This window comes from Poecile atricapillus, chromosome 4 (genome assembly GCF_030490865.1).
Source record: "Poecile atricapillus isolate bPoeAtr1 chromosome 4, bPoeAtr1.hap1, whole genome shotgun sequence".
Classification (NCBI taxonomy): Eukaryota; Metazoa; Chordata; class Aves; order Passeriformes; family Paridae; genus Poecile; species Poecile atricapillus.
The window spans coordinates 30,383,416-30,397,487 of NC_081252.1; the positions used below are offsets into that span (position 1 = coordinate 30,383,416).

At 40.7% G+C, this 14,072-nt stretch overlaps 1 protein-coding gene across 1 annotated transcript in view; it reads right to left on the reverse strand.

The window, feature by feature from the left end:
• The window catches only part of ELOVL6 (ELOVL fatty acid elongase 6), a 79,433-nt gene that overhangs the window by 18,731 nt on the left and 46,630 nt on the right, over positions 1-14,072 (reverse strand). The window contains exon 2 of the mRNA XM_058838504.1: positions 10,450-10,581. Within this exon, the coding sequence (XP_058694487.1) occupies positions 10,450-10,581 (132 nt within the window). The remainder of the gene's footprint in view (positions 1-10,449; positions 10,582-14,072) is intronic.

A 14,072-nucleotide genomic window follows, 5' to 3' on the forward strand; every position in this document is an offset into this window, starting at 1 on the left:
ACTTTTTCAAAAATTAACGTAACAGTCATTTAAGAGCACTTATGTAAATCTCCTTTTTTAAAAAGAAGACAGAACTCATCCTCTTCAGCCCATATGTCTGAAAGTCTGCAAGGTATCTCTAAGATGACTAAACCATTGTAATTAACAGCAGTTTTCACAAATGTTTCACGCTAGAAAATGTCTTTAACTTCCTAAACTGCCTGAAAGCTGTAATGACTAATGCCTTTGTTCTCACTTGCAATTTCACCTCTCCAGCTGAGAGAGGAGAGGGAATGCACTAATTATAAATATTTGCTTTCTTTGGGGAGGTGAATGTGATTACTAGCAATGGGCATTCTCTGTGGCTCTTCTCTGCTCTAAGCTCCTGTATCCATGCACCCCACAGTGAGCTCCAGCCCTCTCCTGCTGGAGTTATCCCACCCCTCCACCTGTCCCACAAGCAGGTACTGCCTCCAGTGCCTTGCTGTCCACCCCACTGTGCTGCTCTGGCTGGCTCCATGGCCATGCCATTTACTTGGACTGGTGAATGACGCAGCTAAAATAGTCTCTCCTCCACTTCTCAAAGACATGGTTTCACTGCTCTCATTCATAGTGGGCAAAACAAAGGCCAGGAAAAGCAAGAGCCTTTCCAGCCAGCCTTGGCATTAGAGAGTTCAAAATGTGGCACCGTACTCTTGAGCAGCTACTCTGCTCTAGGAAGCCACTGAAAAGGAATTTGAGACAGTGGTTGGCATCTCTGCTGGATCTTATTTCAGATATGCTCCTTTACAGAGTGACAAAAAATCCCAGGACTGACTCAAAAGCTCGGAAATACACAGGCTAGGGTTGAGAATGCAGCAGGAACTGTACCAGTGCTGTATTAGGTACCATTATGTTTATTACAAACTCTATAATCCACTGCTCTGAATAACAGAAATGGGTCCCTCCAAAACACAGACGAATGCAAGGGCACAAGAACACCAAGAATTTAACAAGCTCAACAGTAAAACCTTCCCTCTGATATTTTCCTGCCTAGCTGCTCCTCAGCCTCTCCCCCTGACCATTTCCTAACTGGGAAGGAGAACAAACCAATCTTGCAGTTCATCCACAAAGTCCTTCTTTACCAGACTTCAAGATGAAAGAGACTCATTCAGGGTGAAGTCCAAGCCTCAGTAACGTTAAGAAAAAAAAGTAGGAATAGGGGAAGATGAGGAACAACTCTTTTTTTTCAGTATGGTGCTTGCTTATCCTAAAACCTGCTGGTTAGCAGTACTGGAAGTGTTTTATAATGAGGTTCTCTGGCTCTCAGGACCATGTGTGTGAGCACAACTTGTGCTGATCTTTGCAGTTATTATCAGTCTTTTTGGTGGAAAACTTTTTTGTGTAAACTCACACATACTTTGAGGTTTGAGCTCAGTCCTATCAAAATCCCAAAGCAAATTTGAGAGAATTTCTCTTCCATTTCTAAAAAAGACCCTTACCATTGAACCAAGCCTTGCTTTTCAGACGTGCCTACTTCATTGATCCAGATGCCTTTCAAGAAAGCTTTTCAATGCGAATCATCTGAGTTTTCAGTTGGGACCAAAATCTAAAGTCAGGCCAGCTCAGACTAATTTAGAAATTGTGCAAGTATTTTATATGGCTCCAAGAAATAATATATCATTTGTGCAGCTTTATAGACCCATCAGCATATGCATGCATGCCTGGGTGGTGTAAGGATCCCATGTGATAAATTCTGGGGGAGGTAATGAGGTCTGTTAAAGTGATGGTTTGCTCTGTGGTTTCCAAGTGAGGGCAAATACTGTGCATATTGCATCACTCTTTTTTTTCTTAGTGGCAGTAAATCCCTCAGTACGATGCCACTCCCTTCAGCCCTTCCCTCTTGTTGTTAGATTTCTTAGGCACAACTCACCTGGCTCCCCAAAGCATTTCTTTGTCCTTTTTATTGACAAAACTAGAAGGAAAGCCAGACCTAACTTATTTCTTTCCCTCCCCGGGGACCTCATTAAGCATACCCAAACAGTGACATCTCTGCAGGGCCCCCGATCAATGGACACTGTCATCTGGAGATTTTAATCACATTAACACCACAGCAGAGGAAAATCCATCTGACTCTCCCTTGCTAAAGTGGCAAACTCAACAATTCTGCCAATTGCTGCAACTACTACTCGTGGGGCTTATTTGTATGTGTGGATAAAAATCAATCTACCACAGGTACCGCCTTCTCCTTGTGAAGCCTGAATAAATGTAGTTTGATTCTCCAGATCTGCCTTCCTTATGATTGGGAACAGCTATATTCAGACAATCCTGAGAGCAGAGCACAAAAAAATTAATCAACAACTGAGGCTTTGTGAGCCAGTAGAAGAACCTGCGCTGCTTAAAAAGCACTGTAGGGAAAAAAAAAAAAAAAAAAAAAGCTGGGTCTAGATCCCTACCAGTAGTCTGTGCAACAGAGGGGAAGATAACTGGTGAAAGTGAAAAGAGTTATGCTTGCACGAAGAGATTTACCCAGAGCACTCAGCAGCTCTGCAAGCCCCGCTGGGTTTTGGTAGAGATAAGCAGGGAGCAATGGTCAGGCTGAAGGGCAACTGCACTCAATCATCACCCGAGAACACCAGAGGGACACTCTTGTACCCACACACTGCCAAAAATCATGTAACTGTTTTCTTACAGAGAATGAGAAATAATTTTCCAGCTGTACTCAAGCATCCCTGTATCTCCTCTGATTTCCAGAGTCAGTTACAAGCTAATCAATAGTAATTACCTATCACCCAGTTCTACCCTCTTCAGTGTGCTGCTACCTGACATTGCTTCCTGGTAATCTAGCACATGGAGGGCAGGAACACTTAATTGCAGGAACAATATTTCTTGATGAAAGCTGTTACTTCTCAAGCAATACCATCACTGAATAATAACTGGACTTGGTTGTAGCTGAAATTCTCTAGCACCATGTGAAGCCTGCATACTCAATGAGATATTTTTCTTTCAAGAACTATTTCCTGGTTCTTGGATATTTATTTCAACAGGTTTGGACTGTGGCTCAACTACTAAAAAGGAAAAAAAAGAAAAAATTCAATGTAAGCCTTGTCTTTGGTGCAAAATCTCATTGGAATTGAGGAATCCATCTGAGGATTTCTAAATTAGCCCATGAGGATTCATATGCACAGTGTGCCTCTTAAGCAATCCTTAATGAATGCATCAGGGACATTTGCACTTGTTCCTGTGTTGTTACTGAAATTATTCTCAGCATCCAACATCATCTCAAGGCAATCTTAGAGTAAGTACAGAATTACAGTGATTTAATTGATAATCCAAAAAAGTGGCATTATCTAGTTCTGCAGGATAAATTAAAGATACTTACAGGATCAAAAGTATCAGGTTGGCAGAGTAACTGTCATGTACAGCACTGAAACGTATCTATTCAGGAGTTTGAAATTATCCTATGCAAATAAAGACAAACACTAAAAAAGTAAAAGATTTAGCAAAGACTCAAGCCAACCAATGAAGCCAGCCATCAGTAAAGTTGTAAAACCAGCAGATAATAAAGTAAGAAAAATCCAAGTTACAGGGAAACAGTAGCATTTGACAGAATAAAGGAGGCTTAAAGAAGCTAGAAGTTATAATACTACTGTAATGAGCTGCTCAGAACCATAAATTTAATACCAGCTGCTGGTCTGGAGTCCCTGATCTTTTTCATTCTGTCCTCAGTGGGGTGAGCACCTAGGGAAGTTCATATCTCAGGGATTCGCCTACAGTTGGCAAATAACTTTTTTTTTTTTTTAATTCAACAACCTAGAGGGAAGATTCTGAATGGTAGGGGCACATTTGTTTAGAAGCAGCTAAACTTGTGACAAAACAGTGGCTGTGCTAAAGCACGGGCGGACACCCGTACGCAGGCAAGCCCTGCGTGCCAGTGAGCGCTGCTGGCTCTGGCAGTGTTTATTAACAGCTCGTCCGCAGACGAAGCTTAGATTTGATAGGTCATGCAAGTTAACACCTCTCAGAGCTGTACTCCCGCTGCCTCCAACAAGCACAAGCTGTCGGGGACTTACTCAGAAGAAAATACATGGAGATACAAGCTCCCCAGGGATTTCTGCATGGAGGAGGCCCTTTTACCATGCTCATGAAACAAGTATTGAGGCTGAGTAAAATACAGAAGTTCTGCCACATGGGCACTTCACAGAGAAGGGAGGTTTGATTGATTGCTTTTAAATTAATTATATACTTTCTCTCTGGTACAGTTCCCTGCTTAAGCCACCAGACAGATGTTCTTTATTACTCAAATGCACACTTCAGTCTGATCCCTGTATAAAACTGAGGCAAAGTTTCACTCTCAGGGGCTTTGCTTTGGGCATTATTCATGCTGCATGGGTGACGTGTGAGGGTTCCTGTGGGCTGGGACAGGCTGAGAAAGGTGTAATTCCAGGTGACACACTGAATGTCAACAGAGTCACTGATTCTGAGAGAGGGGAAGGAACAGGGCCAAAATGAGCACAACAACAGCTTTTCAAACGATATATTGAATTCACTTTGCTAAGATTTTCATTTTCTAGCAATAAAGACAAGCAAGCTAAGTCAGAGAAAAGGAAAAGGTTTTAAAGAAAGAAGGCCCAGTTTAGCACTGAGAAAAGAGATTTTCATAATAATTTTTAGACAGTCTTATCCGTATCTCCCGTAAAGTAGAATCAGCCAAGTCTCACAGTGACTCCTTGTCTTACTTTTAATTAGGCCTGAATAAGTAAAGACAGTAAAATCAGCTTACATTCAAAATTACTTTGATGGACAAAGAAGTCCACAGGAGTAACAGCAGAGTGAACAAAGGGGTGAGATTTTAGAAGGTGGGCACAGCATTTTGTCACATGGCATCAATTACAAATCTGGGAACAACGATAGAATAAATAAGGTAGATATTGGAGATACATCTTCTTGACAGTACTTTACTGTTCTTAGTCTGTATATTTTTATCACCTCTACACAATTTTTAAAAAGCCTGCTAGCATTTGTTTTGCACAGTATGAATTTGCTCTACACAACACTGTTTGTATTTTCCTACTGGAATTACAGTAACTTATGGAAAATAAACATTTCTTCTTAAACTGTTAAATCTCATCCAATGGATTTTTGTCTTCTCTCCAATCATTCTAAATTTCTACTGCTCACCCAACATTCAACTTCATCTCCAAAATGGTAATTAAAAGTGGTTTCTTTATCTGTTATGTAAGAAAATCAGATAAGTATGTAAAGATGAATATGGCCCTATAGAAACAAATTGTTAAGCAGGTGTATATTAAGTCTTTTACTGATTTGGGTTCTGAGAAATGTCCTGAGAATATGCATTAATGCTTTACAAATATAGGGAATGTTTCACTTTGAATTAATTTATTTTTAAATTTATAAGTGAGAAGATTATTAATTCACCTTAAATGCTGCTTATTAATTTTAATGTTATTTGGCAAACATTCCTCTTTTTGGTAATTAACTTTCTCTTTGAATGTACTGTCAGGACCTTATAAAATTTCAGAGTGTTTTATGATTTTGATGGGTTGCTCAGCAACCCACAAAATTAAGTTGTGTTTAAATCTCCATGGCAAGTATCTGTAAGCAGTTCTTATGATGGGACATAAATCTCAATCATCTTTCATCAATTTTCCTACTTACACGCATGACAATTAGGACATATTTCAGAGTCACAAATCCAAGCAACTGAAATCTTTCTTTAAACATCTGTTTTGTCTTTTCTGTTTAATTCAGCTCAGAATAGAGCTCTTCACATAAAGGCATGTCTCAGATTTCCTTGTCAGGAGCCCTCTGTGGGTGCAAACCCCTCTACATGTGCTGCTGTGCTTCCAGTAGCAAATCAGTCAACACCAGGTCAGTAAAGGCAAAGTGAGTTACCCTTCTTTAGTGACTCTTTTTGGGTTTGTCTTTCAAATATAAGACCTGTTCTTGTGGGAATTACTTTGCTTTTGGGGCTCTGGCTAGCTGTGTGGCAATCAGCTAGCAACCTTTTAGCTACATTTGATACTATTTCAGAAAGTGCTTACAGAAAGTGCTTACCAGGAAGAAAGCTATTTGGAAACCCTGCACTGATATGCTCATTTCCACCACTGCTACAAAGCTAGGTAGCTGGGTTTGGATTAGAATCTAAGCGATCTCAGGAGATGATAAGAGCATTATAGTGGTGTAGCTTGGCTAGATGAAGAGATATTCCTCCTCTCACTGCACCCACCACCCATGGTCGAGCTTAGCCTCTGCCTACAAATGATTGCACCACATTAGATGTTTTAGCTTCTTTGCCTCCTGCATTGATGTGACAGTACTCCCTAGGAAAGACAACCTTTTACTATTATTAGTTAGAGCCTTGACCCTGAAACTTCTGTTGTCAGCCCCTTAAGAAAATGGTGCCATGCTGCTGTCCTCTGTGAAGACGAGGCAATTGAACACATTTAAGCTCCTTGAAAGAAAATTTACCCATACACATGTAAAAGGAATTACAAAAGTCTGAGATGCAATGAAAACATGAATTAATGACTTTGTAGCCTTCTGTGAGTCCTGGCCTCAGCTTTGCTGATTTCTACGAATGCCAGCATGACACTTTTGATAGAGTCCAAGTAAAACATTCGATGAATGGTCCCAACTTTATGTTCAAAGTGTCACAAATATAAAACTGACAGTTCAGGTTTGATGTGTTTTGCAGATTTTTAACCCCAAGAAACATTCAGAAATACAGGACTGACTGTCACTTTGATTGTGTAGGTGAAACAGCAGTGGTTTCCTTGGGGTCTTATTGGACTGAAGAAAGATCTTTTGTGTAGCTTCCTAACAGTAGGTTCCTGTTACCACACAGCAACATGGGGCTGTTCCCCCACGACCTCAGTACATAACCAGGCCGGGTAAACATACCTAATTAAAGTGTAGAAAACAAAACAGAACAGAACAAATCTTCAGTGACTGAAACAAATCAACAAACCTGCTATGGACCAAAAAACCAAAGCAGCCTAGCAACTCCACTATCTCAAACTGATATCTCAGCAAAAGATTTCAGGAGATGATGTTTTCACAGTGGTTTCCAAGTGAAAAGCAAGATTTGCTGTCATTGCTCCTACTGAAGTTTTCAGTGACAAAATGTTCAAAACTAGTCAATGTTTTCAAAGGGAAATAAAGCTGCTATTTTTCTCAGAAATCCTGCTGGCTGCCAGTGTTGACACAAAACTTGCTCTTGACCAGGCTCCTGAATGCTCAGCAAGCTCAGCAGGGTGGTGTAATTGTTTTGTTTATTTATAAGCGTGGCAAGTTTCCTACTGTAGCAGCTACCACATTTAAATGATCTTGGCAAGTGCAAGGGCATGCAGGATACATTCTGAAGAAGGACCATGTGATTGCCTGGCAGGCAATTTCCTTTTCTTTTAAAGCCCAAAACACATCTTTTCAGCCTCTCTTAAGTGTTACTATTTCTGAGGATATTTGAAGCAGGTAAAATGGTAGGAGTGCTAAAAGGGAGATGAACAAGGAGTCCAGAAAAAACCCTCACATTGACCTTGAGGCAGAATACTGAGGGCTCTCCAGGCAGGTTTTTCTTCCTCAGTACAACCACTCATGGCAGACAAATATAATACTTAGAATTTCTGCAAGGTATTATAAAAGTCAGAGCATTTTAGCATCCCAGAAAACCAGAGGAAGTATTTTGAAATTTAAGGAGCATTTTCCTGGATCCATAGTAAGTCTACAGCCCTCTAAATGTACCTGAATCGACCTTCGCCAGAAGCCAAGAATGCCTTTCAGCCCAAGCATATATAAATGCAACACTTAGTTATGACAGGAGCCAGAAAAAACCCAAGTTACTTGGAACATTTGCAGCATTTCAAGTGCTGCTTGCTGAGACAGTCAGTAAGACTGTGAATGACAGCCTCAGAAGGGACACTGGTGCTGAATCACCAGGTAATGGATGTTCCTGTGAACACTTCTCTAAGCCTTTGTCTCACGTTTTAATGCATACTTTGTCACTTCTCCTGTTTTCCAGGCAAGAAGTCAAGGGGTTTTGTATGCGATTGCATGTTGGTTGCTATGGAAGCTACAAAGGTTTCATGCTCTGTCTCACTGCTAACATTTGGGGTTGGTTTCCCCCTTCCCTATTTCACTCTTCTGCATATTACTGGGAACCTCAGAAGAGCAAAGCATAGTCGTGTAATTTTCATAATCAACTGATGCCCACAGCAAATCCAGCAGGTTAAATGCACAGTGTTTCTGTGCAGGCCAAATGTCTCACACACCCCCTCCACTCTGCTGTCTCTTTTCCTAACATACAGAGGAAAAGGTGAGTTCTGCAGTGCTGGGGGAACCCTTGTCCCTGAATGGTGCTATTTGAGTTGATAGAGCAAGAAGATGGAGGAGTTTTGAATCCCTCTCCTAACTGGAGAATCCCTCTCCTAACCTTTCTGGCCAATGCTTCTCATCTGCACAAGCAGAGCTCGAGTGTGCCTGCCCTGAGGTGGTCTCTGTGGCAGACTCATCCTGGCAGCTTGAAGCTTCAAAACATGAAGTCCACATTTTATTATCATCCAGCATCACTCAGCAGCTCATGCTGGCCATGAGTTTTATATATATATATATATATATATATATATATATTTCATATGATTATGATGGGAAACTCCAATAAGCAAGTAATGAATTTGTCCATTTGGAAGTCCATCTAGGCAGTGTAGTGTAAATTCATGCTATTCATTGATCCACTGATCAATGATCACTTGTGATTTTGGGAGGAAATTAGCTAGTGAAATTGCTTTGAAACCCCACACTGTGAATGTCAGCCACATCTCAAAATAATTTGATTTTTAAATTCTCCCTAGACATCTTATGCAAAGGAGAATTCCAAAATCATGCTTCCCCACCTCAGACTGAGAATTAAACTACAAATGCTTTGTGTAAGCCAGCTATTTCCTAGTGTCCACATTCATTAAGAAAGTGCTATCACAACTGGGATGCTGCTGGCTACAAACAATTTTACAAACTGATCCAAAACCAAAATGCCATCTAGGAACCAATTCAACAGCTGCTGAGATTCAGCCATTTCTGGAACAAACAATGACAATTGCTTACAGGACCTTAAAGCAAAATGATGTTAGACACACAGGCAGAAATACAGCACCAGGTGCAATCAAATGCAAATTACAGATTTCCACAGTGTTAGAACTTGCTCTCAAAGTTATTCAGACCACTAAAAGTTTTGTCTGTTCTGATATATTCTTTGATGTGTTGATGAACTATTCAAACCAAATTAAGGCCAAATTAAAGTTATTTTGTTACCATGTCCTAGCTATTAGAAATACAACTTATTTTTCCCTGCCAAAGTTTTGGAAAGTTTCAAGATGATGCAGTTTTGGAGAACAAATGGACAAGCCATGAACAAAGTGAAACTTCTCCATTCCTGCTTCATTTCACTCTGTAGACTCTCTAGGCAAAAACTATTCCCATCCTGTGGAAAATAATGCACCATTCACACCTGCTCAGTAAGCAAATGTGTTTTATGGACATGTTTGTGAAGTAATATAATCAATAATTATTATATTAATATTAGAAAGACACAAGGAGCAGTGTTTGCTAATGGTTTGTGATTGGTCTATATGTTGTTTAGTGCGCTCTGACTTACAGTCCCAATAGCTCCTGATATGAAGGATAGTCCTCAGGTCACCTGTGTACTATTACTAGTAATTTGTACCAAAAGTCAGGTGTTTGTAAGGGCTATTTTTATAAGCATTTGTTTATTCATTCATTTATCTTCAGCCTCATTAAAAAGTAGCATACTAAGCATATAAAGTGGAGTTCAGGTTGGTCAATTTTACTTCTGACTTCAGCAACTACCAACAATCTGAACATGACATTCCCCATACTAAATACAGGGTCAACACACCGCTGAGAAATGTGCATCACTAAAAACCAGCCTTTCTCTGTGGAGCCACCTTTTTGCTACAGTCACAAGCAATCTGTGATGGAATAACTGATATCAGTTGCATTAGTCTAATTTACCTGTCGTCAAAGCAGTGACTTTTGTTTTACCTCACTGTAATGGAGATCAGAGTCCTGACTAAATATTCTATGTATACACACCACATAAACATAATACTGCTAGTATGTGAGAACAAGTCTAACATCTTAATGTGTTTATTTCCAATTGTAGCTTGCATGCTAAATGTATTGCAAAGCACTTTTTCTCATGTCCTCCCTTATTTTCACCTTTGTTCTTCAAGAGGGTTATTGATTTCTCTCCTCTTCAAATGCTCTATGATCTCGTAAGTCAAAGGGGATCATTTCAATGTTAAGGAGTGGATCAGGACACAACCCTGAATACCAGAATGAAGCAAAGAAATGTCACTTCTGTGTGAGCCTGTTGTTGCACTAGCAGTGCTGCTGTATGTGAAGAACCTCTTCAGGGCCTGATGTCAAAGGCAGGTGGTGTGAAGAAGTGCCTACCTGAAGACGGCGAGGCTCAAAGACCAGAGCACTAGCGGCTTCCTCAGTTCAAATTTTGCTCGTTTGTTCATTAGGTGCCGTCCACCAAATATAAAGGCAGCATACAGAGCTGAAAACAGGAATGATTTCTTCCTGCAAAACAAAACCAAAAAATACCTGTCAAATGTTTAATTAGTATTAGATACACAGCAGAGTCACATATGGACTGCTAAGGGCTAAGGGCTTGTGTGCTTCCTTGAAAGGAAACTCTTTCGGAGACATTCCTTCATCCCAGCTGAGCTGATTGTTTCTGTATGAAACTACACACACTCAGGGCTGGGTGCAGGCAAAACTGACGCTGGCAAAGTTCTAGAAAAGGACAAAATTTGGCTCCCATTCTTTGCCAGTTTCAGAAGCCTGAACTTCTGTGAGGAACAGAATAGATATTGCAGAGCCCAGACACACTTCTGCAAGCAAAACACTGCTGGTACTTGAACCAGCTGATCACGTTTTGCACCTCATTTATCTTTTTCATACAAATTTTTGTTTCCTGCAGGATCAGGAATTTAGCAATTTAGTTTCCCATGTTTCCCCTAAAAAGACACTTAAGGATCATGAGCACTGCCATGAACCTCACAAGAAGCAGAAAATCAGCCAGGAGAGGTCAATAGCCCCATTAAGCAGCAGGACCATGCCGGTTGGCCTTGCCCTGTGGCATCACCCTGCCCATAAGTGCTGGTTCAGGAAATCCAGTGCATTTGCTGAAAAGTCAAGCAGGGCTCTCTTAAGGAACTTCAATTTTACTCTTCAAATTGCAAATTTTATTTTTAAAACTGGCTGATAGTAGTCCAGCTCAGCAATAATCACCAAATATTTGAACTCTGCTACTGTAACTCATTGTAAATCAAACATTAGAGGTCAAAAATAGACTCAGCCTGGGATTCCTTCCCACACGGCACAATATTACACTGACTAAGGCTTAATGTTGTACACCATTAATGGCACCCTAACTGGGAGGGCATCTATTCAAGAACAGAATTTTCTCTACATAATTCATCGTTACATTCACAAATATAGGGTGGACAATGGTTTTGAACCAGGAGGTTCCTATTGTACACCAAGAAGGAATGACAAATACTCCCAAGGAAGGTAACTATTTCATTAATGTGATAGAAAAAGACAGCAGCAGGCTACAGGACCTTTATCTCCTGACACTGGAATCCCGAGGGCACCAGTAGCAGACAGGCCTATGATTAGGGCATGGCACACTGCCCATGCTTCCCACTGGGAGAGAGGCTCACCCATATTGACATCTCCAGACTTTTCATGGGATTTTCAACTGGATGTTTAAATGGCAGTATGTTGTTTCACCTCAAGATAAAGACTTGTCTGTGGTGTCACTACTGGTACCAAGTAGATGCCACCTCTGGGCCCTTCCATTGTGATTGGCCAGCTGAGGTTACCCTGTGGCAAGGAATCTGTCCAGCACAGCATGGTCCTGAGGGCCAAGCCTCCTCAAGGCCGCTGGTAATGGATCACGAGACCCTCAATAGCCAAGGGTCTTCCTGGAAGGTTCAGAAAAACTAAGAACAGCTGCAGCACATCTGACCAGAAATACAAAGAAAGCACATATAATCCTCAATCAAGATAAATGAATTGAATTTTATGTAAGTTTCAAAGCCAAGTAAAAACTAACTCCAGAGAGACAGATGCGTATCAGTACACATTCTGCAGCATGCCATTTTCTTCACACTGAGAAAATCTGTTTTTACTGATGTATTTATAGCTCTATGCTGTAAAACACAGGTAACTGTATGAAAGTACACCTGGTGCTCTGAGAAGGGAGGGCCCAGTGCCTGTAATCCACAGGGTGGGCTTTAGCATCCATGCTGGTAAAAACCCCAGGAAGATCAGGACGATCGCAGAGCCAGCACCCTCACCTTGAGCACTGAGATGGTCTAACTGCCATGGCAATGGTTATCATGACCAGGTTTTGAAAATCACAAAGCCTCGACCCTTATTCATATAATACAGAAAAAAACCATTTATTTGTACTTCACTGGTCAGGGAAGGGGCAGAATCACCACTTTGAAAGCATGAGTGCACTTTAACTTGGCTGGAGATCAGCAAATATTTGTTAACCAGTTTAGGTAATGATGAACCACCTCAAGCTTGCTCATACTGAACCACCTAACTGTTTACACAAGATTTACGGGTTTAAAGATAGAAGCAGGCTCTTAGTGTGGGTCTGGACTGCATTCCCATCTCCTTCCCCCTGCAGCATTTTCAGCAGCAGTGTGAAGTGCAGCCCACTGCCACGCTGGGCATGGGTGAGGTCCATCTTGCACTTATCCATGCATGGATCTCCAAAGCAACCGAGAGCAGTGCAGGATGACATCCCAAGTACTGCAGGAGAAAAGCCTGCAACACAGGGCTGCCATGCAGCTGCCAACACAGCACAGGCTATGCAGGCTGGCACAGAAGGATGTCAGGATTCAAGACCAGTATGTAGAGACACTTTGCAGGAAGGCAAGCTGAAAACAGTTCTGTTCTAGATCAAATACAGCCGAGACTTCAAAGTAATGGTTTGACTTCAGTTCCAGTTCAAGACAAAAAAAGCAGTCTGAAGGAGTTAGCAGTTTAGGTCTATGTTCTGCCTTCACTTCTTCCTAAGCCAGATAATCTATATATTTACATCAAGACACATTTCACTTTGCCTCTTATTACTGAAACTATCTTTTGTGAGTTCAATCAATTTATTGAGGTCAATAGTTATGTTACAGAAATTAGAACAGATATACTTTAAGTCACTTTAAAGCTTTGTAATGAGTATAGCATTATTTACAATGATGGTAAATGGTACTGCCACAGTATGCGGTTTTGTTTCATCAGTGGCAGATTTGCATCAGCAGTGGCAGGCATGGCAAGATTTGACTGCACACATGATGTGAACTGCAGAGAGCAGCTGTAAGCAGTTTCAGACAAGGAGGGACACAGTAGTATTATCTCCCATCAGAGGTAATCACAATAGTAAATAATGATTAAGCTGATCTTGAAATCATCCACTGTTTTGATGCCTGCTACTTTTTGCACTCAAAGACTTCAAATTTTCATCATTTTTTCAGCCTAACAATGGTTAAAAGAACTGGGCAGGCCAAGTGATAGAGTTACAAAGGGGTTGCACAAGTATGTACTCTTAATCTGATAAACTCCATTAGACTGGTATTAACCAGTTTCCTACTAGTGTTTTTGTGATGGATTTTCCCAAAGGTTCATACTACAGTCTGGTCCTGGGCTAGTGACACAAAGCAATGGCAATCTGACAGAATTCAATTAGAATTCTCCCAAATTTGCCCTAAACCAGGACAGCCTGATACGATTTTAGCCAAAGGAGAGTAATGTTGAACAAGCATTTTGAAAGACAGAGGTTTGAAGTTGTTCTGGACCAATATAACTTTTCAATATTATTACCTGAAGAGAAACTAAATAGAGCAGAATGATGACAAAACAAATTAACCCTGAAACTAAAAAAAAATAAAATCCCTCAAAGTAATTCAGTAACAGACTTGCATCCAATAACTTAAATGTTAGCACATTCATATGTTTGTCTTCAATTCTGTTCTGCAGGGTAACACAGTAGACAT